Source organism: Mercenaria mercenaria, chromosome 12 (assembly GCF_021730395.1).
Source record: "Mercenaria mercenaria strain notata chromosome 12, MADL_Memer_1, whole genome shotgun sequence".
Taxonomy (NCBI): Eukaryota; Metazoa; Mollusca; class Bivalvia; order Venerida; family Veneridae; genus Mercenaria; species Mercenaria mercenaria.
The window spans coordinates 25,677,108-25,701,357 of NC_069372.1; the positions used below are offsets into that span (position 1 = coordinate 25,677,108).

General features: G+C 35.1%; 1 protein-coding gene across 11 annotated transcripts in view; it reads right to left on the bottom strand.

Moving 5' to 3' along the window:
- Positions 1-24,250, bottom strand: part of LOC123533728 (solute carrier family 13 member 2-like) — a 103,636-nt gene that overhangs the window by 16,099 nt on the left and 63,287 nt on the right. For 6 of the 11 annotated variants that reach the window (XM_045315536.2, XM_045315535.2, XM_045315533.2 and 3 more), the window contains exons 3-10: positions 15,950-16,065; positions 13,738-13,865; positions 12,122-12,269; positions 11,301-11,321; positions 10,241-10,267; positions 8,341-8,427; positions 5,179-5,355; positions 1,430-1,609 (exon numbers count right to left, since the gene is read on the bottom strand). In XM_045315536.2, the coding sequence (XP_045171471.2) occupies positions 1,430-1,609; positions 5,179-5,355; positions 8,341-8,427; positions 10,241-10,267; positions 11,301-11,321; positions 12,122-12,269; positions 13,738-13,865; positions 15,950-16,065 (884 nt within the window). The remainder of the gene's footprint in view (positions 1-1,429; positions 1,610-5,178; positions 5,356-8,340; positions 8,428-10,240; positions 10,268-11,300; positions 11,322-12,121; positions 12,270-13,737; positions 13,866-15,949; positions 16,066-24,250) is intronic. The other 5 variants (XM_045315539.2, XM_045315537.2, XM_045315542.2 and 2 more) reach the window with 5 other exon arrangements.

The window sequence follows — 24,250 nt, forward strand, 5'->3', positions numbered from 1 at the left end:
ACTTCATGTTTTTTGGACAAAAATAGGAATTCGTACAAAAGCTTTACAACATATTTGCTAATTCGAAATCATATTACACGTTATTTTTTCTGTATTTTATATAAAAAAAGCAAGCAAATTAAAAATAAATTTGCCAAAGAGATGTCTACAGCAATAGTTATAAGAAAAGTTAAGGTGTTCAGAAGCTGGCGTTTAACGTTTTATGAAATTTAATTAGATCTACCTAAAAATTTCAAAAGTGTGCATCATTTTTCTTGTATTTAGAAAGTATATCAACCTTTCTGAAAATTTCTAAATAGATCAAACAAAACTGATCACAGAACTAACAACTACACTGAGAAGATATAAGTCACTAAAGGCTATATAATGTCTTACCCAACATCAATTTTTGACCAAGGTAAACAGCTATGGGTGGGCACCACAAAGAATTATTTTGGGTACACCCTGTAGCCTCTAGAAATAAGCCTTGTTAAGAAAGTGATGATATATTCAGCAAAATATCATATTCCCTTCAGTTGCCTATATCTTTGTCTAGTCACAAGCAGATTTGTCTGTTTATTATATAAGAGATTTTAAGACCTTTCAAACAATGTAGAGATATAAATAATATCTAAATATAATAAAAACTATACAACCATATGCAGATTTTAGTGATTAAAATTACACAAAACGCTATACATCACCTTAACGACAGATCTGTTTTATTTGCAAAAAAAACACTTGACGGATACAACAAAAAAAAATGACGGTACTACGAACAAAAAATAACTTGAAACAATACTTAAAACATAATATATTAATATTTACAGGAAACACTAAGACTTTTCGAAGAAGACATATAAAATGAATATCTCTGAAAAATGAAAAGACAATATAACACTACCTGAAAACATTAAAAGCAACTGTAAGAAACTAAAGTGATAAAACCAATATATGTTATAAAATTTAATATAAAAAAGCAAAGAAAGTCAGAAAATCAATCATGTCCCGTATTTAGATGAAAGGAATGCTTTACCAACGTTATCAATTACAAAAGAGCAAATAAATAGACGAAAAAAGGTCTACTAGATTAAATGGTTTAACAAGACACGCGATATGCTGTTACTATGGTTACATGTGAAGCTTTGCTTTCTTGGATATGAATGAGCCTGTTATACAAATATCTGGCCTATCGTCGGGACTGAAAGAGGAGGAACATATATAGCGAAACTACTGTTAGTAGCACAAAGGTCGCAAATAACGTGCAGGAGCAGGGGTTTTAACAGAAAACACACGTGTCCCTTTTGCCAAAACAAAAGTCAACACTGGAACACTAAAAGTAACAGAACCTACCTTTTTTAAGCGAAGAAATAAGCGTATAAGCTTTTTTCTTATTCTTTCTTAGACTAAAGCCTTATATAAAAGTGTAAAAGATTTGAACATAACTTACATATCTGCTTGTCCCTTTAAAATTATATTTGGGGGCGTTCCAGTCAATGTAGCCACACCTCCACAGCTGGCTGCGTAAGCGACGCACGTTGCAAAAGTCTTTGCCAATTCTTCAAACTCTCTATCAGTCTCAGCTTGCATATTTGATCTTTCTCCTCGACGGGTGTTGTTCGACATCGGTCTTGGAAGGTAAGAGAATTCGTAATATATTTAGACTTAATCGGTAAAATTACGAAGCGCTTTTGATGCCAACTTACTTGTTGAAGTGTACATCGGCGAAAGCGTCCAAGCCAAAACTGGTGCTTAAGCGGTGTGTAAGCTTCTCTAGATCAGGTGCAGATATATATATATTATATTGTCTTGAAATTGTCTTTGTCCCTCTGACCTTACGCTGTTCACTTGTTAAACAACGCTTACATGTAGGTGTTTGTTACACAGAGAACAGAAAAATTACCATCACCCAGAAGTGTGAGCACGAGAGAATGCTACCAACGTTTTATCTACACAATGTATTAACATTTTCACAAATAGTTTTTACATTACTATGGCAATTATGTTTATTGTTTACCTAAAGCATGCCCTATTTTTTCTATTTAAAGAAATATACATGAAAAGAATACACAGAACGATCTGCAAACGGCGAGTGTAGTGATAAATTTCTAAACTCCTACATGTAACTGTCAGGATTTAGAATTTATGCACAAGCAAATTTCAATTTTAGAATTTCTTTAGTGTTTTGCCCTATGTTTTGCAACCATTGTTACATCGTATCTTTGACTCGATACAAAAGCATTATGAAGCTTTTGTTAACTAGCAAAACCTAGTGTATTATTTAGTTCTTAAAGCAAAAGTCATAAATTGATCCTTTATCAAGATGGCGGTTGTGACAAATCGGCCAAGTTACCAGTTGAGCTATGACCATGAATTACAACATTGTACAGACACACTGCCTAAGCGTTTTAGTCACTAACGACACCAACGATAAAAAAAAAACTTATTCGGATTGTATGTGTTAATACAGTGTGAATATGTCTATGTTTTCGTGATATATTAAATTCTATATTATATAATGTTGCTGAACCAGAACACTGCGCTTAAGTAAAATATGTAAACTACAAGTTACTTTTCACGATGAGCCATACGAAGGGCAGTAACCCACTTGCTGAGACATAGCTAAGCTTGGAAAAATTCAGAGACTTTTGAAAGTCCGAAATTGTTGTCTTATTTTGTCCACTTAAATGTGTCAAGTTTAATCTTTTAACTGCATGTACAATGTAAATAAATTTTGTAAGGCAAACACTTTACAAAGTTTTAAACAAGAAATTGAAAAAGGGCAAACATTTTCTTAAGACCTAAATTAGTTATTAAATTTTATTAACATATGTATTGGATAGAACTATAAAACAAAAGTATGTATAAGACTTCTATTCTACAATTTTTACTTGAACTTGACTTTTAATCGGATTTTATCAGCAAAGCTGTATGAAAAAATATTTTTTTACTGTATACAATAAACAATTTTTAAGTTATTGAAATAGCAACACTTGTAAATGTAGTGTATAGTTAAGACGCTGCGGGCAATAACTGAAGATTGAAAACTTCGACCTGTAGCACTGTAGCATTCTAACAGATAACATGCTTTGAACTGAATATAAAATTAAATGAATGCAACTTGACAACCAGAAAAAAGAACAAAAGTGATTGCAATAACTCTGCGCAAAGAAAAGAAAGTGCAAAAGCCAACAACCACGTGTTGTAACAACTAGACTATCGTATTATAGGTACGACAACACCTGAAATATTTTTAAACATTTTCAGTAAAACCTAATTTTCATATTCATTTATTTTCCCACCTTTACTACCTGTACTCTATACACCGATTCCTGTATTACTGAATTAGGGATATTAAGAATACAAGATAGCCTTTCTTCTTTTATTTTCTGAGCTTTCGTACTCTTGTATCTTTTGCCTACATACCTGGTACCGCTACGTGTAAATATTATATATATTACTACGCTAAGCTACCACTTTCTATTCAACCTTAAGGGTCGAAGCCTAGCAACATTTTGTATCTCCCGGCGCTTGACGGTACGATAAAATGCGTGATATTTCGTTACAACATCGCACCCTCGTGCGTCGGGTCATAACACGAAGCTTCGATGGCCAAAACAGGAATCCGTAGTTAACTGAGTTTTCTTACCTGTCGATGCAAGTTGATAACCCCATGTACCCTATTAAAATCTCAGAACGCTACACTTATATAAATGTGTCTTTCCTATTAGTGTGAGTCTAGCTAATTAGGTGAAGACGTCAGGTAAATACATTTCGGGGAGATATTTGTTAAGCCAAAGGTTATTCTATCATTTGTCGGAATAAATATATTATAAGCCATCTAGCTTTTGCATTAGATTAGCGGATATATTTGAAGCAAAGTATATATATGCTGCAATTTGTTGCCTAGTGTATTATATAGCAAATGGTTTTTCTTTATTATTAACTTCAAATATAGTATACATTTACTGAATGGTGGTTTGCCGGTATATATTCAGAACTATTGCCCGGAGGCCGCAGGCAAGCCATTCAAGTTGTTTTATTTAATGACGTCAGAAATAAATTTTCATATTTTCATTTCAGTTTGACAATATAGTGATGAATATAAACTAGCCATATAGTACGCAATATGGACCTGTGATTTATATAAGGCGTCGTGTAATAACGGTTTATTATAATTCTATTACATGATTCCTTATATAATTTGCCGGTTCATAGTTTATGCTATTGACCGACCTACATAGTTCAATACAGATATATTTTTCCTTCGCCATAAGATGAAAAAAATCCTTCGAACACGGGGCAATAGTTTTGACTTTTGACCGACTAGCCATTAAATAAGTGTATAATACAAAAGTTCTCATAAGTTCACTGTTCGTAAACGGATTATGTATGCAATTTGGAGAGTGACGAAAAAATTGGTATGGAATAAGTACTAAGAAGCCTATCTATTTTCTTATTTTCATGACCCATAACCCGAATAAGAAATAAAATCAGAACGTTCTCCTGCAAGAATATGTATTAACAATCTCTCCTATAGTTTTATATTTAAGATATTGTTCTCCCTGTTACACCAAAATGACTTCATACATAGTTATGATTAAAATCAATGAAAGCGTTTAATAAAGCATGGAAAACACGCTCTAGCAGCTGGTTTTGTTAAATGTATTTTTTAAAGCATGAGTGCTTGCAAAGTCCTAGCATGCTTCCTGAAGACACGAAGGAACAAAATCGTCAAGAGGTTAGTAGTTAAAATATTACTCCAAAGAAAATATTACTTCATCAGTTCAACAAACACCATTTTCATTCATAAACGAGTGTTTTTGTGTGTGGGTTTTTTTTTCTTATAAAATAGCTGAAGGTTTTTTATTCCGCTATACCACTTCTTATTTTCATAATCCATAGCTCATGAACAGATTCAATCAAACAGAATTTTCTGTTTGTTTTGGTTACGTGTTATGCTTTCAAAGGATCTTCTTAAAAACCTTATTAATCTATGCATTTTAAGTATATTTCATTTTATGTTAGTGCAAATTGCATTGCATATATGATATAAACGAATAATGGTTCAAAGATTCAGTTAATAACAGATTAGAAAAAATATTGTGTTAACATATCACAGTAGAAATGACCATTACTAATTTAAATCAATGACGTTTTTTGTTCCCAGGTGTCTGTTGATTCGGCCTGTATACTTACATATCGGCTTGACCTTTCAAAATGATATTTGGCGGTGTTCCGGTCAGTGTGGCTATCCCTCCAGCGTTGGCCGCATAAGCGGTACAAAGAGCAAAGGTTTTAGCCAGTTGTTCATACTCTTTTTCGTCTTCACATTTAGCACTGTTTTCATATGCCGTATTTTCTCTCGTTATTGGCCTAGGAATTGATACAAAATATTGTAATCCTAACAAAGAAAAATATACAACTTCAACAAAATAATAAAAATATCTAATTTCGACAAAGAAAACTACATAATATCAACAAAGATATTACATTTGCATTCAATATGAGAAGGTTTGAAGTTACACTATATTTTAAAGAAGCGAACGTTCATTGTACGAAAGGAATGCATTATATAAGACTTATTTATATATATAGTTTACGTAAAAATTCTAATGCGCTAACAGTAAGTGATATTCGTATACATAACTGTTAATTCTAAGAGCAGATTTAAAATTAAATTAACATTCAGCTGCTCTACCAGTGTGTACGTTTTGCAATTTTGCGGACGTGTAACCTCACAGCGGCAAAGCTATTACACCGTGTACGTCCGCAGTAATTCAGTGTTAACCAAATACCCAAATATAATAGATAATTATTTCATTATGATAAGTGTTAGTAGCCACACAAACTATAAGATTTGCCTTAAGATGAAAACAGAAATGCAGAGTCAATTTTCTGGTTATGATATCATTTTAAAATGCTTTCAAAGTTACCTTTTTTTATTCTTCTACCGGTAAATACAATAAATGAAGCGATGAAACTACTTTGTATTTATAGATATATTGCAAAAGTTTTTGCCACTTTTGTTGTTTCAGAAGAAGATAAATGCGGACTTAATATACAAACCCATAATAAAAATACAGTTAATCTGAGTTACAGGAAGATGTTCGCAAAGTAGAAAATAAAGTTTTCATGCGGCAGCCATACTGATAATTTTCTCATTCGTCGATAAAGACCGTCAGTTAAATTCCTGCTGTTAACCCTTAACCCTTATGCTGGACACGATTGATTCTGCCTTTGCGACTAGTGTAGATCTTGATCAGCCTGCACATCCGTGCATTCTAATCAAGATCTGCACTGTTCGCCATTCAGTCAGTATGTTCTTGGTAAGCACCCTTTTAACAGTAAATGGTTCGTTCCAAATTGAACGGTGGACAACTTCATTATTGAAATTTAGCAGGGTAAGAGTTAATAAATTTACTATAGCACACGTACGGACTTCGGATTCGAAAATGATATGTTAGACCAATAATTTGAGAAAAAGAAACAATGACAGATCCCTTGATTAAGATAGATGACCAGTAACGACGATAGGCAAAGTACGTATTCTTGGTATACGACTTCGGCATTTTCCGGGATTTTTTTTTTTTTTGCTTAAAGTCCAAGGAATGCCGAATTACCTAACGACACTACGTAATCTCACCGAAACTGCCTAGAGTCAATACCGGTCCAATACCTTTAGCTACATACATGCTGCTTCTATATTTCTAATATTTCAAGAGAATCATTAAAACGAATATAGTATTTAAATGGGACACAATTTGTACGATGAAAGTCGAGTTATCAAGCGGTAGGTGAAATTTCCTACAAAATAGTCGTTAACTGTGTTTAACGTACGAGATATCTGACTTTTTCAAATGCACCACATTTTAGAAACGATTACAGAAAGTCATGAAATTTCTTTTCTTTTTTTCAAAAGCATTATCATCTTGGTTAATGCCCCTCTCGCATATCAGATCAGAATGAGTTAATCCCAGACGTCAAAAATGCAGAGTATCTTTTATCATAAAAACATCCTATTATTATAACTTTATTTTCAGACTGATATAATTTGAAACATTTAAACAGTGACAAAAACCTTTTCATTCTTTCACAAACTAGAATGTGTCTGTATGACACAAGGTGTGTCTGTCCCCCACTGGTACATTTGTCACAAATAAGATGTTTGCAGTCATAAGGGTGTAATATAGCCTCAACAAACATTTCATGAAAAGGTTTTATTATTCTAGGCCATATACCTTTTGAGCTATGAGCATCACAAAATATTTTGGCTATTTCAAGGGCCATAACTCTGTAAAAAGCGTTAAACTTCTCAAGAAGAATGCCAAGTGTGCAAGGTTACATCATGATAAAGACTCAAGCAAGGTTTCATGAATTTACATCAAATACTTTTTGAGCTAGACACATTATTAGCTGAACATGTGCATTTTTGACTATTTCACGAGCCATAACTTTAATAATAGGGGGTGGAGCCAGCCAATAAAATAAGAGGTGCGCATGTTTATATCATGATAAGGACTCACACAAGTTTTCATCCATTTATATCATATACATTTTTAGCTAGGTGCGTCACAAGGTGAAAAAGTGCATTTTTAACTATTTCAGGAGCAATTACTCTGGAAATAGGGGGAGGATGCAGACAATAAAATAGGAGGTTGGCAAGTTCATATCATGATAAAGACACATGCAAGGTTTCATCCATTTATATGAAATACTTTTTGAGTTAGACGCGTCACAAGGTGAAAATGTGCATTTTTAACTATTTCAGGGGCCATAACTCTGGAAATAGGAGGCGGAGCCAGATGAAAAGTAGGAGGTGCGCAAGTTCATATCCTGATTAAGACTCATGCCAGGTTTCATGAATCTACATCAAATCCTTTTTGAGCTAGGTGTGTCACAAGGTGAAAATGTGCATTTTTGACTATTTCAGGGGTCATAACTCTGGAAATAGGGGGCGAAGCCAGACGAAAAATAGAAGGTGCGCAAGTTCATATCATGATAAAGACTCATGCAAGGTTTCATCAATTGATATCAAATACGTTTTTAGCTAGGCGCGTCACTAACTTCGGACGGACGGACGGACAAGATCAAATCTATATGTCCCCATCACTCATGAGGGGGTGGGGTGGAGGGGTCACAAAGACTGAATTACTACTTATTCTAATAGCAACCAGCTTTTATTCGGCAACACTTACAAAAAAAAATACACCTCGGTAAGCGCTTGCATTGTATAATTGTACGGAGAGCATACATGCATTACACTTCTGAATCTGATGAATGTAGCTAATAATGAGGCATTCATAAAAACGTTATCAGGATGCCTTGCAGCACTTTAGATTCTTGTTTATAATTAGTCACCTGTCGTTTTCGACTGGATGTGTTAGCATAGACCGGGAGGTAAAATCTGCTGCATTTATACTGGCGTCGCTCTCAACCCGTTTGAATCTTGAAAAGTTAAAGTTAAAAATATTTACACATGTTACTAATTTTCAGTGGAAATTCATTTCTGTCCATACTGTGCTTTACAAAAATTTAACACTTTCGCAACATACATGTTTTCTACATAGATACCATTTTACACTTCCGTAGTGTAAGTAGTGTAAGTTTTAATGTATTCGCTGGGACAGGTATAAATTTTGAAACCGTATATAGATTTAACATTAGCGAGATATCTACGGAAGCGTTTAATCGATATCATTTACTTAACCATAAACAGAATAAAACTGTTTCTGAAACAAAGACTAATTACTTCCCTCAGAAATGAAATATTTCTGTAATATATCAATGCACAATATGGACAAAATAATATGTTAATAAAATACAAGAATTAATATTTATTATCTATAATCTATGGTGGCTGATTTCTGCTATTTCGCGTTTTCGCCCCGCGTCCCCACCGAGCGAAAACACGAAAATTAACAAGTTAAAATGGCAAGGGCGCGGGGCGAAAACTCACTAATTAGCGGGGGCCCGGAGCGGAAACACGATAATTAGCGGGGTCGCGGTGTGAGATTTAGTATCTGGTATGTCGGGGCGCGGGGCGAAACGTCGAGATTTCGCATTGCGCCCCCGACATTCCAGTTACTAAATATCGCCCCGCGATCTCGCTAATTATCGTGTTTTCGCTCGGCGCCCCCGATAATTAGCGAGTTTTCGCGTCGCGCCCAGCCATTTTAACTTGTTAATTCTCGTGTTTTCGCTCGGCGGGGTCGCTAGGCGAAAACGCGAAATGGCAGAAATCAGCCACCATAATAATCGGCAAAATATATTTTTGTAGAAAACGTCTTTTTCTTAAAAGAGTATTAAAATTGACATTTAATGAGCACTATTCACTTTGATGCTTTCACTAGACACCTCAACAAAACAAATTGAATCACTCAAAAAACTGCCACTTCACTCAAAGACTTAGAAAACAAAGCTTAAATAGAAAATCCATTTAATCTGTGCAGATAAATATTATAACAAATATGTGTTCTTTTCCCACTATAGAAATGAAAAGTAAAGACTTGTAAAGCATTAAAAGCAATAAGAATATTTGGAAATACAATCTAAAGCATTTTTTTGCAAAAGTTTCGGCAACCAAACTGTTCGGTTCCCAGGTAACAATCTGTTTTCATATTTTTTCCATAAAGGCTTACTGACAATACTTAGCTGTAAACTGACTTCGCAATAAATCAAATTTTTAAGGTAGCACTAGACGTCTGAATGAAACAAAATGGTAAATAAGGTCGAATTTTTTGTTAATTTTTTTTTAATGCTGGCAGCGAATATTAGGCGAGAAAAACTGATAGAAAAAAAAACAACAACAATATATATGTAAGGCAGCGTACCATAGGTGATTTAAAAATTTGGAACATTAACCAGTTCAAATAAAGGCGACCTCAAAGAAATTATTATCGCCAACAGTAAAAAAATGAAATAGAATATGTGTATGTAAATTACCTATCTCAAAGATTTCAAACTCATCTAATCTATTTGCTATCAAAAATGTATTAGTTATATGTAGTTGGTACACGTTTAAAATGATTTTATGACACACGTTGGCATATTTCAACGTATCAACTTTTTTGTTGGTTACTCCGCAAGTCGCGGAGTTCTAGCGATTATCTGCTGTAGCAATCTTGCAAAACAACCTTAAATATTTAACATCGTGCCTGAAATCACCTTAAATATTTAACTTGTACCTGAGAACCAAACTAGTGAAAATCCCAGTGGCATGAAGAGGATAGAAATTCTTCTATACATTAATTTGTGTTACCTTTCTTGTTCAACAGGCACTTGTAAACTGAAAAGAATATAATAAAAAATATTGCAAAATTTGAACATAAAAATACAAACCCTTCTGATGTTAAAATGTCAATATTATATAAAGTTGTTTTCTTTCACCGTAATTGTCACATACATGCACATGCACATACACAAACCAATTCACCCACTACATACTTGGATAATATATTATCTATAACTTTTTTTTTAAAAAAAAAAAGATATAAACTATTACCTTTTAAGTTTAAATTTTTCAAATAGCAACTCATATTTTGCACTGCCGACCTTCAAAATGGGCAAAACTCAATGCTTACTATTACATATTAACATCATTCTTTACTGAACTCATCTAAATTTATCTCTTTAAATATCAAAATAGTTTTAAGTTATCCAGTGCACAAATGAAACAAACGGAAATGAATTAAATTATTTGCATAAAATATAATAATGAGCCGCACCATGAGAAAACCAACATAGTGGCTTCAAGATGCGACCAGCATGGATCCAGACCAACCTGCAATTTAGTAGAAATTATTGCACTGCGACTAATGAAATCATGCTACTATTACATATTACATCATTCTTTACGAACTATTAATATCTCTTTAAATACAAATGTTTAATTCCGCCAATAACAAACGATGAATTATATTGCTAAATAATATGACCACCGAAAAACACATAGTGGCATTGCGCCACAGGGACCAACAGCCAGGATCCATGCGTCGCTAACATTTCTCTAATGCATAGCTAAACGACAGCATGATCCTGACCAGACTGCGCGGATGCGCAGGCTGGTCTGGATCCATGCTGGTCGCAAAGCCACTATGTTGGTTTTCTTATGGCGCGGCTCATATTATGTGAGTTTTACAAGGATACAAGTGCAAAACGTGTTAGGTGAAGAAACCTATCAAAAGATTGCGTTACTCAGACAATAATTGTTTAAATCATATTTCAAACAAAAATTATTCATTTATTTCAGAACAAAACCATTAGATAATTATCGCAATTCCACAGTGAGCAACTATGTTCTTGGATAAACTGAGTTTTACCTAGAGCTTTCAGCTAGAAGCCTGAAACGATTAAATATTCAGCTACATTGTTCAAGAAATCGATGGATAACCTAAAATTCTTCTTATAAACGGTTCCATTTTATAAATTGCAACATTAAGTAGCGGTTTCGAACGAAAAGCTGTGTAGTTAAAATGAAAGCGCGTCTGTAATTCAATTTACTGTCGAATATACTTGAAGCTTAGGGGAGATAAATCTTGATTTATGTCATGATAAGTTGGATATGCTAAATAAGTCAAGTATAACAACATTTCCGACCTAGTAATTTGTCTTCTAAAATCCGAGGGAATATTATCTAACTTACAGTTATCGCTACATCTAATAATTTGATAGTCTTCTTGAAAATATGAAAGAGAAAATTGCAATGAAATATTTAGACGGCACGAGCCTATTTCAATTTTTCATTAGCAGGATACTTCTTTATTCCAAGGCAACTTTGCCTGTAAGATCCTAAAAGCACTGACATATATTACTGAATTCTGAGTGCATGTACATAATACATCTGTAGTTTTCATTTCCTTTAACGGAATGGAAAAATTGGCATATATTTTTGAGAGGGCTAACTGCATAGCAAAATTGCATATCTTTACCATATCTTTATCAAATTATCGTTAAAGCCAGACTTCAGTTCACCAAATTATTACATTTTCACTCCAACATGTTTGCTATACATAGAAAATAATTTTTAGTTTTAGGTAAATAAAACCTTCCACCAATAGTTATTCAAATATTCGGTAGGCAAGACATATCTGTTGTTTCCGGGTAAATCTTACACATTAATTTTCTAAAAATAGATTCTCACGTGACAGGATGTCCCGGTTCTAGAATGTTGTCCATCTCCAACATGACCTTGACCTCGCGCTTGGGATGTTCCTGAGGGATATGCCCATTATGAGTTTCTTGCAGACAGGTCGTTTCATCGTAACTGTCTCGTCTTTTGTCTTCGTGAACTTTAAGTAAATAAATAAACATTAACTCTGCAAATCTTAAAGCATTTCAAGAGGTGACAACTGAAAAAAAATGTGCCTATACCGAGACAAAATGCCTTGAACACGTGTGATTTTAGGATAACTTACATTAGAAAGGGAACAAAATACATGTGTACAGCGTCATTTGAATGGAGACCGTGATCTCAAGGGACCAGACATAATCACTACACAGGATCAGTGAATTTAAGTATTTCCGGCAAACATTTCGCAAAATAAAAATACAGTAAAACCTGCATTAAGAGACCACCTAAAGAAATGGCAAAGCTGGTGTTTTGGACACAACTGGTTTCTCAATACAACATAATTTATTCTTTAACAACACAGAACGGAAATGAAAAAGTGGCTTCTCGATGCAAATGATCTCTTAATAGACGTGGTCTTTCCAGAAAGTTTGACTGTATCAAGCCTCATTTTCGATCAAATGGACGTGTAAAATACATAGAATATAGCATCCATGATATTTCTTGAGTACTGCTGCATTCTCTCAGTCACTGGGTGCTGAAACTTGTATTCAACATTTTTGGAGCTCTAATATAAATTGACCACCGTGATGACACTACGCAAACGGCCAACTGATGTTGGCGAGTGGGTGGTTGGACTGCATAAATCGGACAAAAACAATTAGGCAAAGACATAAAAAGAATGCGGTTGACACAAAACACTAATTAAGTGACCTAGCATTTTTTACATTTAATTTAATGATATGGTATACAGACGGAGGTCACTAATTAATTAACACGTACAATATAAAAATATACTAGATGACATTTTCTCGCACATTTTGAAATACATATGTCACATTAAGTGAAACAACCTATACTTTAAGAGACCCATATACTGTACATTTGATAAATTTCGCGTCAAATTAATTTCGTGATTCGATAAGCATCAGACTTTTTGACGTTATTAAGAATTGTAAATACTATTGTAAATAATGCTTTTCATTATTTACAAGAGTTTTTAAATCGCGTGTCGCCTTGATTCGCGTGTCGCTTTGGTCGCGAAGATAACTCTTAAACGAGAGTACAAATACTCTATCTGGGATATATAGGGAAAATTTATTATACTAAGACATGGTTGATATGTGCGACTAGATTAAGTTTTGCAAACGTATTTCAATCACCCTAAGCCTGTCACTTAAGCGTGATCCAGCTGAAACCAAACCATTAACAAAGAGTTACTTCCGAACATGACATTAAGGTGAAGGACGAATGAAGTATGACGTCACGCACTTTTGACCTAATTGCATGTACAGGAGAAGATAAATTTCGAAAATCCAGACCACCGATACTAGTAGATCTAGTCATCTAGTCTGAAGCATTCTTTTTTTTTTGTGTGTGTGTGTGTGTGTGTGTTTTTTTTTTTATTAGTTTTAAAGAAATGTTTCTTATTTCACATGATTTTATTATATTGTCTATATTTTTAGTACCTTTCTGCTTGACCTCCCTGATCTGTGTCAGTATTGCATTCAGAATCGGTATCATCATCGCTGTGGTTGCTGTATTTGACATCCACATTGACAAAAACCATGTCGGCAACATAACTCCCAACATTAACCTGAAAAACAGTATTTATTAAACTTAAATGCTTGACAATTAGTCTTATTTTTTGTAGTGTATCAAAAATAAAATCAAAGGCCTGAATGGCCAGAGACGGCTAATGATTGATGTACTGACAGTATAGTCTACCAGTTTCAGTTTGTTTTTAGTTTTTTTTCTTAAAATTTCATAACACAGCTCGATATTTACCCAAAATATTATATCCGGATACGATTACACTTTTCTCCAGTTTGAACAATATATTTTACAAATTTAGATGATACGAAGACATTTAGCAGCAATTGGCAGTATCTGACATTGAAGTTTACGGTTAAATTACCTCTTACTTAAATCTTTTCATAAAAAAGTTGTTTCGTTTCGCCAAACATAGACGATCTACTTTCAATTTCAAAAACTACAAGAAAATACAATTTAATGTTTCGCCGATTTGTTTATTTCTCGAAAAATAAGAATTAAAATCATTTTTAATATCAGTAGTAACTAAACAAACCAGTAAGAGCTTCTTCTTCCGATAATTTATCCGTTTACTGACTGCAAAATTCAACCCACGCAAAGTTTATAGAAATCATACGATGCGTGTTTACGTTCAATGTGGGAGAATTAAGGCTGATCGGCTATGTTACCTAACGCATCCAGACGATTCAGATTTTGTTTTTGAAAAAGCATTGTGTGCGTTTCTGTAATTTTATATACGTTTTATACGCTTAGAAATTATTAGACATGCGTATTGTATTATTTCTATACGTAACTTACGCTAATACGCATCTTATCTGGAACCTGCTGGAACTTTTTTTTGTCTTTCGCTGGATGTTACCCAAGCTTTGTAAGCCTGCGCAATTCTTAAAATGCACATTTATGCTTAATGATTACATTCGAGAATTGCACAATTACAAGTCATAAATATGACAGATTACATCGTATATTGGTCATAGCAAAGGAATGACACAACTTAACTTCTTCATGCAGTGAAACTGTTTGAAGTTTGAGAAATCTAATGAACTACATCCTTCACTGTGTTATTGGTCCATTAGACTTAGAGAATCGCTGGATAGCAAGGACTCGTCAAAACGATTTCATCGTTTAGCCGACTCAAAAAAAATCCTTGAGCCAACAACATCTCCTTAAGAAATAAACAATACCGTTGTTTTAATATGTTAAAATATCAAACAAAATAGCTGAAAATGCCACCCCCACCCTCCCGCTCCCCCGCAATAACAGGCAGAACGGAAGGTTGTAGTCCTTTGATATTTACAAATGATTTCAACTATTAAATATAATCATATATTTTATCACGGATCTATTAAGTGTTTCATGGAGATCGACAAGGACGCGGTACCAACATAAACGGACATTTTTTCTTAACACATTCAGTGAATGAAAATGTTTCTTCCATACGGTATTTCGGATACAAAATTCATAGTTGGGAATGACGCATTCCATTGGCCATATTGGCATGTTAACATTGTCATCTTTTGTAAACAGACCGTACATGACAATCGGCAATTTCCGTTGATTATACAGTTTCCGCTATTAATTACGACATTCTCCGGTTGTTACGGAAAGCCACGTGCTCGGATACGCTGCGACGGCTAGAGAATACTGAAACTGATTACGAGAATATACGAACTAGCACGGAAACTGACAATCGCCAGTTCGCGGCCACCAATGTTTAGGTAGACTCACGGCGAGCACAGTTTCTAGTTACTTTGATGATACACACTACTTTATGAAATATTTCATTTGACACTCATATAATGATAGGCGAAATGACTAACCAATTCAGGATAGTATTACATTTACCATATTAATTATATTTCACTCACGTCTAGACAGAACATATTATACACTATGAACGCAAGTGTATGGCTTTTAATCACAATTACTTAATTGCTACATATATATAACTGCTTCTAGAAAACGTATTTTGAGGTAAGAACAGTTTCTGCCAAGGCAAAAATATATATTATTCCACTCTTTAGGTCATACCAGAATATAAAGAAACAAAAGCACTCCCCCTTATTTTTTTTAGAAATTACCCTTTGCAACAATCGATACTGGTTTACGGTTATTGCAATGTCTTACCATCTGGGTTCCGGTCCTACTAATGTGAGAGCCCTGAGTGCGATCCTTTTGTGTAGATTCCATCTTTCGACCGCAGCAGCCACGACCAAACTGCCCATAAATAACATAAGCGTGTCCTGAAAATGTAAAAAAATGTGTAAGTCGTGGGGTGAGGGGGGGGGGTATTTTTTATAAATTGTCGGGATGTCTTAGCAAAATAAAATATAACAGGATTCTGGGCATGAAATCGAAAGAAATTTATCTGCTCCGCCCAGACAACACTTAATTCTTTTGCATTCGCCCCTCTTAGAGAAATAAAATATTTTAGTTAAATGTCAGGCAGAGGGAAGTTACTGCCAGAAGGTAAAAATAACTACGAACGACACGGAACATTCGTTTCCTTGGCTCCTACCTGTAATTAGTATGTGATGAAAATTATATTTCTGTCTGTGAACTACACGTGCAAGTCTAATTGGGCTACAGACTAAACAATCTTTTGCAAGACATAACTTTTAAATTAAGAGTGTCAAGACTTCAGCGTACTTGGCACTCAGGTTTGGTATTATTTTTGGTCCTTTGGGATGATTCTTGGAGTCATTCCTAGTCCTTTGGGATCATTCTGAGGGTCATTCCTAGTCGGGGTGGTGGGGGGGGGGGATGGTATTCATAACTTTCATGAACAGTCTCATCCACCATCTATATATTCTACACTATATGCATTCTACACTTCGAAGGAATACTTAAAGAAATAATTTCAGACAATACAAATATCTCTTCATGCAAATAATACAGTGCTACCACAAATATGTTCCGACATTACAGACAAGCGAATGCCAATTTGCCAAGGACAACCTTTATTATACAAATGACCGAATTTTCATTTATCGTTGATTGGTGTATATTTAACACATTTACATGCATTAATTAATTTTATGAACTTTTTTTTGAAATTCATACTGCTTTAAAATATAGAAGTTCCTCTTTAATGTGGTTGACAGGTAGACACATTTATGTAACTTGTAAATGCCGACATGTTATTTACATAATTTTTCACAGAGTTTTTCAAAGAATGACTGATGGCATTTTAATTAACAGTTTTTGTCGTGTAATTCTGCCTCCGTTGCACGCAAGATCGTCTGATTTTACAAGCACTCGTTTAATTGAAAAATAAATCTGAACTAGAAAATGCTTTTGTAAAAGAGCGCATGTCTCCCCTCATGCAAAGTGCTATAGGCAAGAAGTCAATAGGGGTCAGGAGCGAACGTCAAAGAGACACTGATGGTTGGCTGCAATAGGGATCATCTACTTCGCATGTCCAGTCATCCCGCTAAATTTCAACACTCGTGGCCTAGTGCTTCTCAAGTCACTGTTCAGGCTCCTGTGACCTTGACCTTTGATCAAGTGACCTCAAAATAAATAGGGGTCATCTACTCTGCATGTCCAATCATCCTATTAAGTTTCAACATTGTAGGTCAAGTGGTTCTCAAGTTATTTCCAAAAAATGATTTTACATGAACAGGCCACTGTGACCATGACCTTTAATAGACTGACCCCAAAATCAATAGGGGTCATCTACTCTGCATGTTCAATCATCCTATGAAGTTTCAACATTCTGGGTCAAGTGGTTCTCAAGTTATTGATCGGATCTGGTTATCAATGTTCAGGCCCCTGTGACCTTGACCTTTAACGGAGTGACCCCAAAAACAATAAGGGTCATTTACTCTGCATGAACAATCATCCTATGAAGTTTCATCATTCTGGGTCAAGTGGTTCTCAAGATACTGACCGGAAATGGTTTTCAATGTCCGGGCCCCTGTGACCTTGACCTTTCACAGAGTGACCCCAAAATCGTTAGGGGTCATCTACTCTTTATGACCAATCATCCTATTAAGTTTCAAGATTCTGGGTCAAGTGGTTCTCAAGCTACTGACTGGAAATGGTTTTCAATGTTCAGGCCCCTGTGACCTTGACCTTTAATGGAGTGACCCCATAATCGATAGGGGTCATCTACTTTGCATATACAATCATCCTATGAAGTTTCAACATTATGTGTCAAGTGGTTCTCTAGATATTGATCAGAAATGGTTTTCAATGTTCAGGCCCCTGTGACCCTGACCTTTGACAGAGTGATCCCATAATCAATAAGGGTCATCTACTCTTTATGACCAATCATCCTATCAAGTTTCAACATTCTGGGTCATGTGGTTCTCTAGTTATTGATTGGAAATGGTTTTCAATGTTCAGGCCCCTGTGACCTTGACCTTTGACGGAGTGACCCTAAATCGATAGGGGTCATCTACTCTTCATGACCAATCATCCTATGAAGTTTCAACATTCTGGGTCAAGTGGTTCTCTAGTTATTGATCGGAAATGGTTTTCAATGTTCAGGCCCCTGTGACCTTGACCTTTGACGGAGTGATCCCAAGATCAATAGGAGTCATCTACTCTTCATGACCAATCATCCTATGAAGTTTCAACATTCTGGGTCAAGTGGTTCTCTAGTTATTGATCGGAAATGGTTTTCAATGTTCAGGCCCCTGTGACCTTGACCTTTGATGGAGTAACCCCAAAAACAATAGGGGTCGTCTACTCCAGCAGCCCTACAACCCTATTAAGTTTGAAGGTTCTTGGTCAAATGGTTCTCCAGTTATTGCTCGGAAATGAAGTGTGACGTACGGACGGACGGACGGACGGACGGACAGGGCAAAAACAATATGTCTCCTGGGGGAGACATAATTACTAGTTAATCCATATTTTCTTTTTAAAAATACAGGAAGAACTAATAACAAAATTCAGTCAATTTTTAATCTACTTTTATTGCGCTGGAAACACGTAACCTATCATTTTCCGCACACTGATCAGAGTAGAGCACTGGCTCATTTACAACTCGGCAAAATTTGAAATAGCATCTCTTAAGAAATCTGCAAAAAATACCTAATTGCCCGTTTTCTTTATGTGAAGAACTAACAAAAACTCGTTCAACCCTGTCCCGAAGGACCCCCTTTTGAAAAAACGAAACGCCGACTATCTTTACAGGTGTTCTTTATTTAAAGATTTAAATATACTTCAAGTATTGAAATCGGAATGTAATTGTGTGGTCGTTAGAGCCAGGTAGTCCCTGTTAACAAGTGATCTTTGTTACAGGTGTGACTGTGTTGTCCTTGCATAACACAATTCGGCAAGTACACATTATATTGAGCTAATTAAGTATTAACAAGTGCGTGATTTAGTATGTTGGCGCTTTTATTTTGCTATAATTGCGTAGCAGAAGTAAGACAAGTAATCAAGTAAGACAAGAAATACAAAAACTATAGAAAGTCATAATGGGAAACAGCAATATGCTTTGAGTAGATGAAATAACTGGTTTAATTCATTGACGATAGAGTAGCAGCCTGCACGAGCCATTGACGTCATCATTGTGTCTATAATCAATGGAAGCTCTTTCATTATGACAGTTATTTGGTTAAAAAGAAGACACATTTAGGACCATTGCCAAATACGTTCTGTAGGTCTTAAGTGTAACATATTTTGTCTAATATGAGCCGCACCATGAGAAAAACCAACATAGTACATTTGCGACAAGCATGGATCCAGACCAGCCTGCGCATCCGCGCAGTCTGGTCAGGATCCATGCTGTTCGCTTTCAAAGCCTATTGCAATTAGAGAAACTGTTAGCGGACAGCATGGATCCCGACCAGACTGCGCGGATGCGCAGGCTGGTCTATCCGCGCAGTCTGGTCGGGATCCATGCTGGTCGCAAACGCACTATGTTGGTTTTCTCATGGTGCGGCTCATATAAAGACTTGCCTAAAGAGATTCAACGCGAAACAAAATTGTCAGGCTAGAATTTGAATGTTACTTGCGGCTAACATTTTTAAATATTTAGTTATATAGTGATATAATACAGTATAGTACAGTGCAGTGCATTAAACCATACAGTGGAGTTGTAATGCAGTAAAGTGCAGCGCAGTACAAGACAATGCACTACACTACACTATAGGACAGTTCAGTACAGTTAAGTACATTTCAGCAAACCTAAGCAAAGCATCTTTCTGTACAGTATAATACAGTACAGTAAAGTACACTACAGTGCAGTGCCACGTTTTTGTGACATTACAATATATATTTGTGTACACTGTTCTATACACTTTCCTGTAATAAAATGTAATTTTTATAATGAGTTAATTAAAGGTGATTTAAGTGTTTTTTTTGTCTTCAATACAATATTGTTGAATTGCTCGTTAATCGATACAGATTAAAATACTCGCGAGAACGATCTAGATGACAAAACTGCTTCCCTTGGTTACCATGACAGCAGATGTAACAGATTATTTTTTTTTCCATTTCATGCCACAATCTGAACTTGTTTTGTATATCCTAACAAAATAAGATGAAAGCTACAAAATCTTTTTAAAGGAAGGTAACTCTCTATATACAATCGTTCAAGACGAAGTTATGGTTCTTATCTAATACTTATCATATTGCCTCTTCACTGGAGCACAAGGTATGGCAGTTAGAATAATTAAAGATATATTTATAACTCAAAAAGTTTCTATCACTACCACTGGATATCTATAAAGTTATATATTTCCTTGCATTTTCGAAAACTCTTGTAGTAGACTTTGTAAACCAACCAGTAATATTTTAGCATAAAAGACAGCACAAAATGCCAATGACTAAACTGTCGTTAGCTTGGCATTTTCACATCCTTTATAAGCAACGCATGAGCTCGCATAACTATTTATTTTCTTGTGACATTTCATATTTTCATGTAATAATTCTTAAAGCTACTCGCCTATAAATTGAGTGAAAATAGTGTCAATATATATCTGACATTGACAAGAAAACGTGAAGACCGGCATTAAACCTCAGACATTATTGGGCTCATATGATATCTAGCCATCTCTAGCCCAATATCATCCGTACAGCTTGTAGATATCGTTTTGCCCATATAATTGAAACTCGTTATCTGGAATTCCAAAAGATCGAACGTAATTACTCCGAGATTACCGGAATTCGACTTAAAGTGGTATTTTGTGCACGTGTTTGCGGGAATATCTTCTAGATAGCCATAATTTGGAGCTAAGCGAGTTCGAGGTATCGCGTTTCAACTGTACGTTGCGAAAATGCCAAAACACGATGCGAAGAAGCGATATCAATACTTCACTTTCGCAACGTGTTTCCGTGTTTTTGCTGCATATTAAGACTAACGGCGAAATTACGATATTACAGTGCAAAAAATGAAAGTGCAATAACGCACTTTAGTAATAAAGTTCTTAGGGTCGAAGGGACGATGGCACGATACGACAATGCAAAAACACGATGAGAAAGTGAAATCGTATCTTCGCGTCTTCGCATCGTGTTACCGTAATATCGACCTTACGAAATAACGATGGCCCTAGAGAAGCAACATACTCACGGACCTCTAATTGATCTGCGCATGCTCAGTTTCACTCCTTGTTTCTCTTGTGCAAGACTCCGCGTGACAATTTTACCAACACTGTACGAGAGAGTCGCTTTTATCAGCGTAGTGATATACAGACCAAGAATATTTGACACATATTCTATCGTACACTTGCATATTTTGAAAGCAGCTTGCAAGGTGTACGTATTGCCAATGTATTTTACATGTACATCCAAACTTGCATAAATCTGTACTGTTCTTAATTAAAATGAATGTAATATAGACACGCAAACTGTCAAATTCTATTAACTTATGATTAAATAGAAATACATTTCAATGCACCGCACTTGAAAATGTTCTTATTAAACTTCCTAAATTGCAGTTTATAGAATGTCTGTCTGAAATTTTAATGAACTATGTCTAGAGATACATTATATTTTAATTGGAGAACATATATTTGCAACATGATTCATTGCAGCATTGGAGCTATGCCTCAAAGCCAAATATTGTGTCCGGTTATTTTGCATCAGTGTAACAGGAGAAGCCGGAAAACAAAATCCAATTAAGGAGGAAAATATTAAAACTCCAATGATTGGTCAACGCTACCTTTGCGGTCCAATGGATGGTTCGCTTTCAACCAGGAATTATATTTGGGGTTTCCCTGTGAAAAAAGGTCTAAAAATAGAGCAGTGGGTTTTCTAAATAGAACGCTGCTTGGTCCCCTCTTTTTAGAAACAGCGATTTCCTATGTTTATTTTCCAGACGCTAAAACAAGTTAAAGCATAGCCAAAGTTCCTTCTAGGACACATCTATATAAATATATAATGATCATCTTGTAAAATTTTGGTTGCAATGTCTCATCATTGTGTGGAACCCCAGGATTGGACGAAAGGACAAGAACATTCTACCTTATTGACATATATTCGCTTTATTTGTTTCTGTTTAACGTCCTAATGCAGTGATTTGATGCGCTAACAGTCTACGTCCTCGCACACAACAAACTAAGTGGTCATTGATCAAGTTATTCATGGCTGTAATTTAGTAGTATCTGTCCTAAATCTCGTGAGTGTGACATCCGGGCATTCGATGCGTGAATTTGTTGCGCACAATGAGAGGGTCGCAATGGGGTTTGTTTTCACATATTGACCATGCATTCGAATGTAACGACGTATATTAACCTTTGTGGCAAATAAGATGTTTGGCATGTTTCAACAACGCCACTTTTTTCATCCTCGGGTTTGGTAATATGTAATCCGCGGAGCGCGTTCAGTCAGAGAGTCACCTCAATTCAGAGGTTATTTCTAAGGTCACGGTGTTTGCTTGGCCAGCTTGTAATGACAACAGTTTTCAAAGTCAGTTGCTCAGTCAAGTGTGACTTACCGATTCTTAATGTTCTCAAGAGAAGAAGGAACAATAAAGTTTAGTGTTTCCTGATTGAAAAAAAAAAAGAATACGGAATACCACGGGAATTGCTAAATGCAATTACGAGTACACTACCTTCAGAAATGGCGAGAAGACAGTGGCTTTTTAGTAAAATTTTAGGTAATACTATATAATCATTCGGTTTATTAGCAGAATCACATCGCTTTGACTTTCCGTAACTGGTTTGATATGGGGAAATTTTGAAGAATGCAAGTCAAAGAAGATAGAAAATTTCTAAAAAATATATATATTTCGAGGGGTTAGTGCCAGAAGGTAGTAAGTGCATTCTTCATTTCTATGTACAGGAGACCTTCTGGCTCTAACTCATCAATAAGTTCAGATCTGTACTTCTTAGGCCGGCAATTTTATCAATATCAATTTAATAATTGTATCAAAACAAAACAAACCATTAATAAAGCTTTAAATGATCGCGCGCACTGCGATAGAGATAATAATTTAAATTTGAACGTTGACGCAAAAAGACGCAAAATAATCGAACTAATTTATGAAGCCATAAGTACCATTAATATTTAAGTACCACAAAGTATTCTTTATATAGAATAATAGTTCTATTTAAAATACAAAATATACGAGAATTTCTTTTGAACGACATCGCAATAAATTTTAAACCGTCTCACATTTGTTAAGAAAATGTAGAAGTTTTATGTTTGCAGTCCCAATATATATATAGTGCACTAGGTCATTGTAAAACTAAATGCAATACTTAATACAAATTATAATTCGAAGCGGATATTTCCTTCTGGAAATCTCACAATTAAAAGAAATTTTGTCCCGATAAATACATAATACATGTATATAAATGACCAATGCTTAAATGTCATTTTTGTTTGTTTGACATGTTGGTTTTATTGGATGGGTACTAGTATATGCATTTTTTCACTTGCGGCCCTAACACAGAACAAGCAATACCATCATACCCACGCTAAATTTCGGAGATAGACGTAAATTTACGGAAGATAACGATCAAAGTTACAAGATTATCGATTTTTCAAATAAGGTTTATCAGCAGTCGCGTTTAGTACAAAAAGTTCAATAACGTTGACCTGTTCTAGTTTTGATATTGTTGTGCAAAACTAACAGTTGTTATTACGGGAGAAGAACATGTGTTTCTAATAGAAAATGTAACAGACACAAAGAAATGACAGGAATGACTTTGTAATGTTACAAAAAGAATGCTGTAGTTTTTATAACCTTAATGTTTTCGACGTGCTGGGAAAGTTCAGTGTCTCAAGCTATAGTATATGACAGTAATTACACCAACAAGTTCAGCAGTACAGATGTACAGATGGATAATGCCAAACTGTAACCTAAAGTATGACTTTACTGATAAGCTATCCGAAAAAAAAAAGATTAAGAATAAAAGAACTTTAATATAATATACTTTTTTCATTTTGGTATGTTTTAGGATGAAAACAGGTGCTTTTTTTAATTTAATCATTTTTAAATCAAAGGTTCGGTAATTCTTGTCGAAAAAA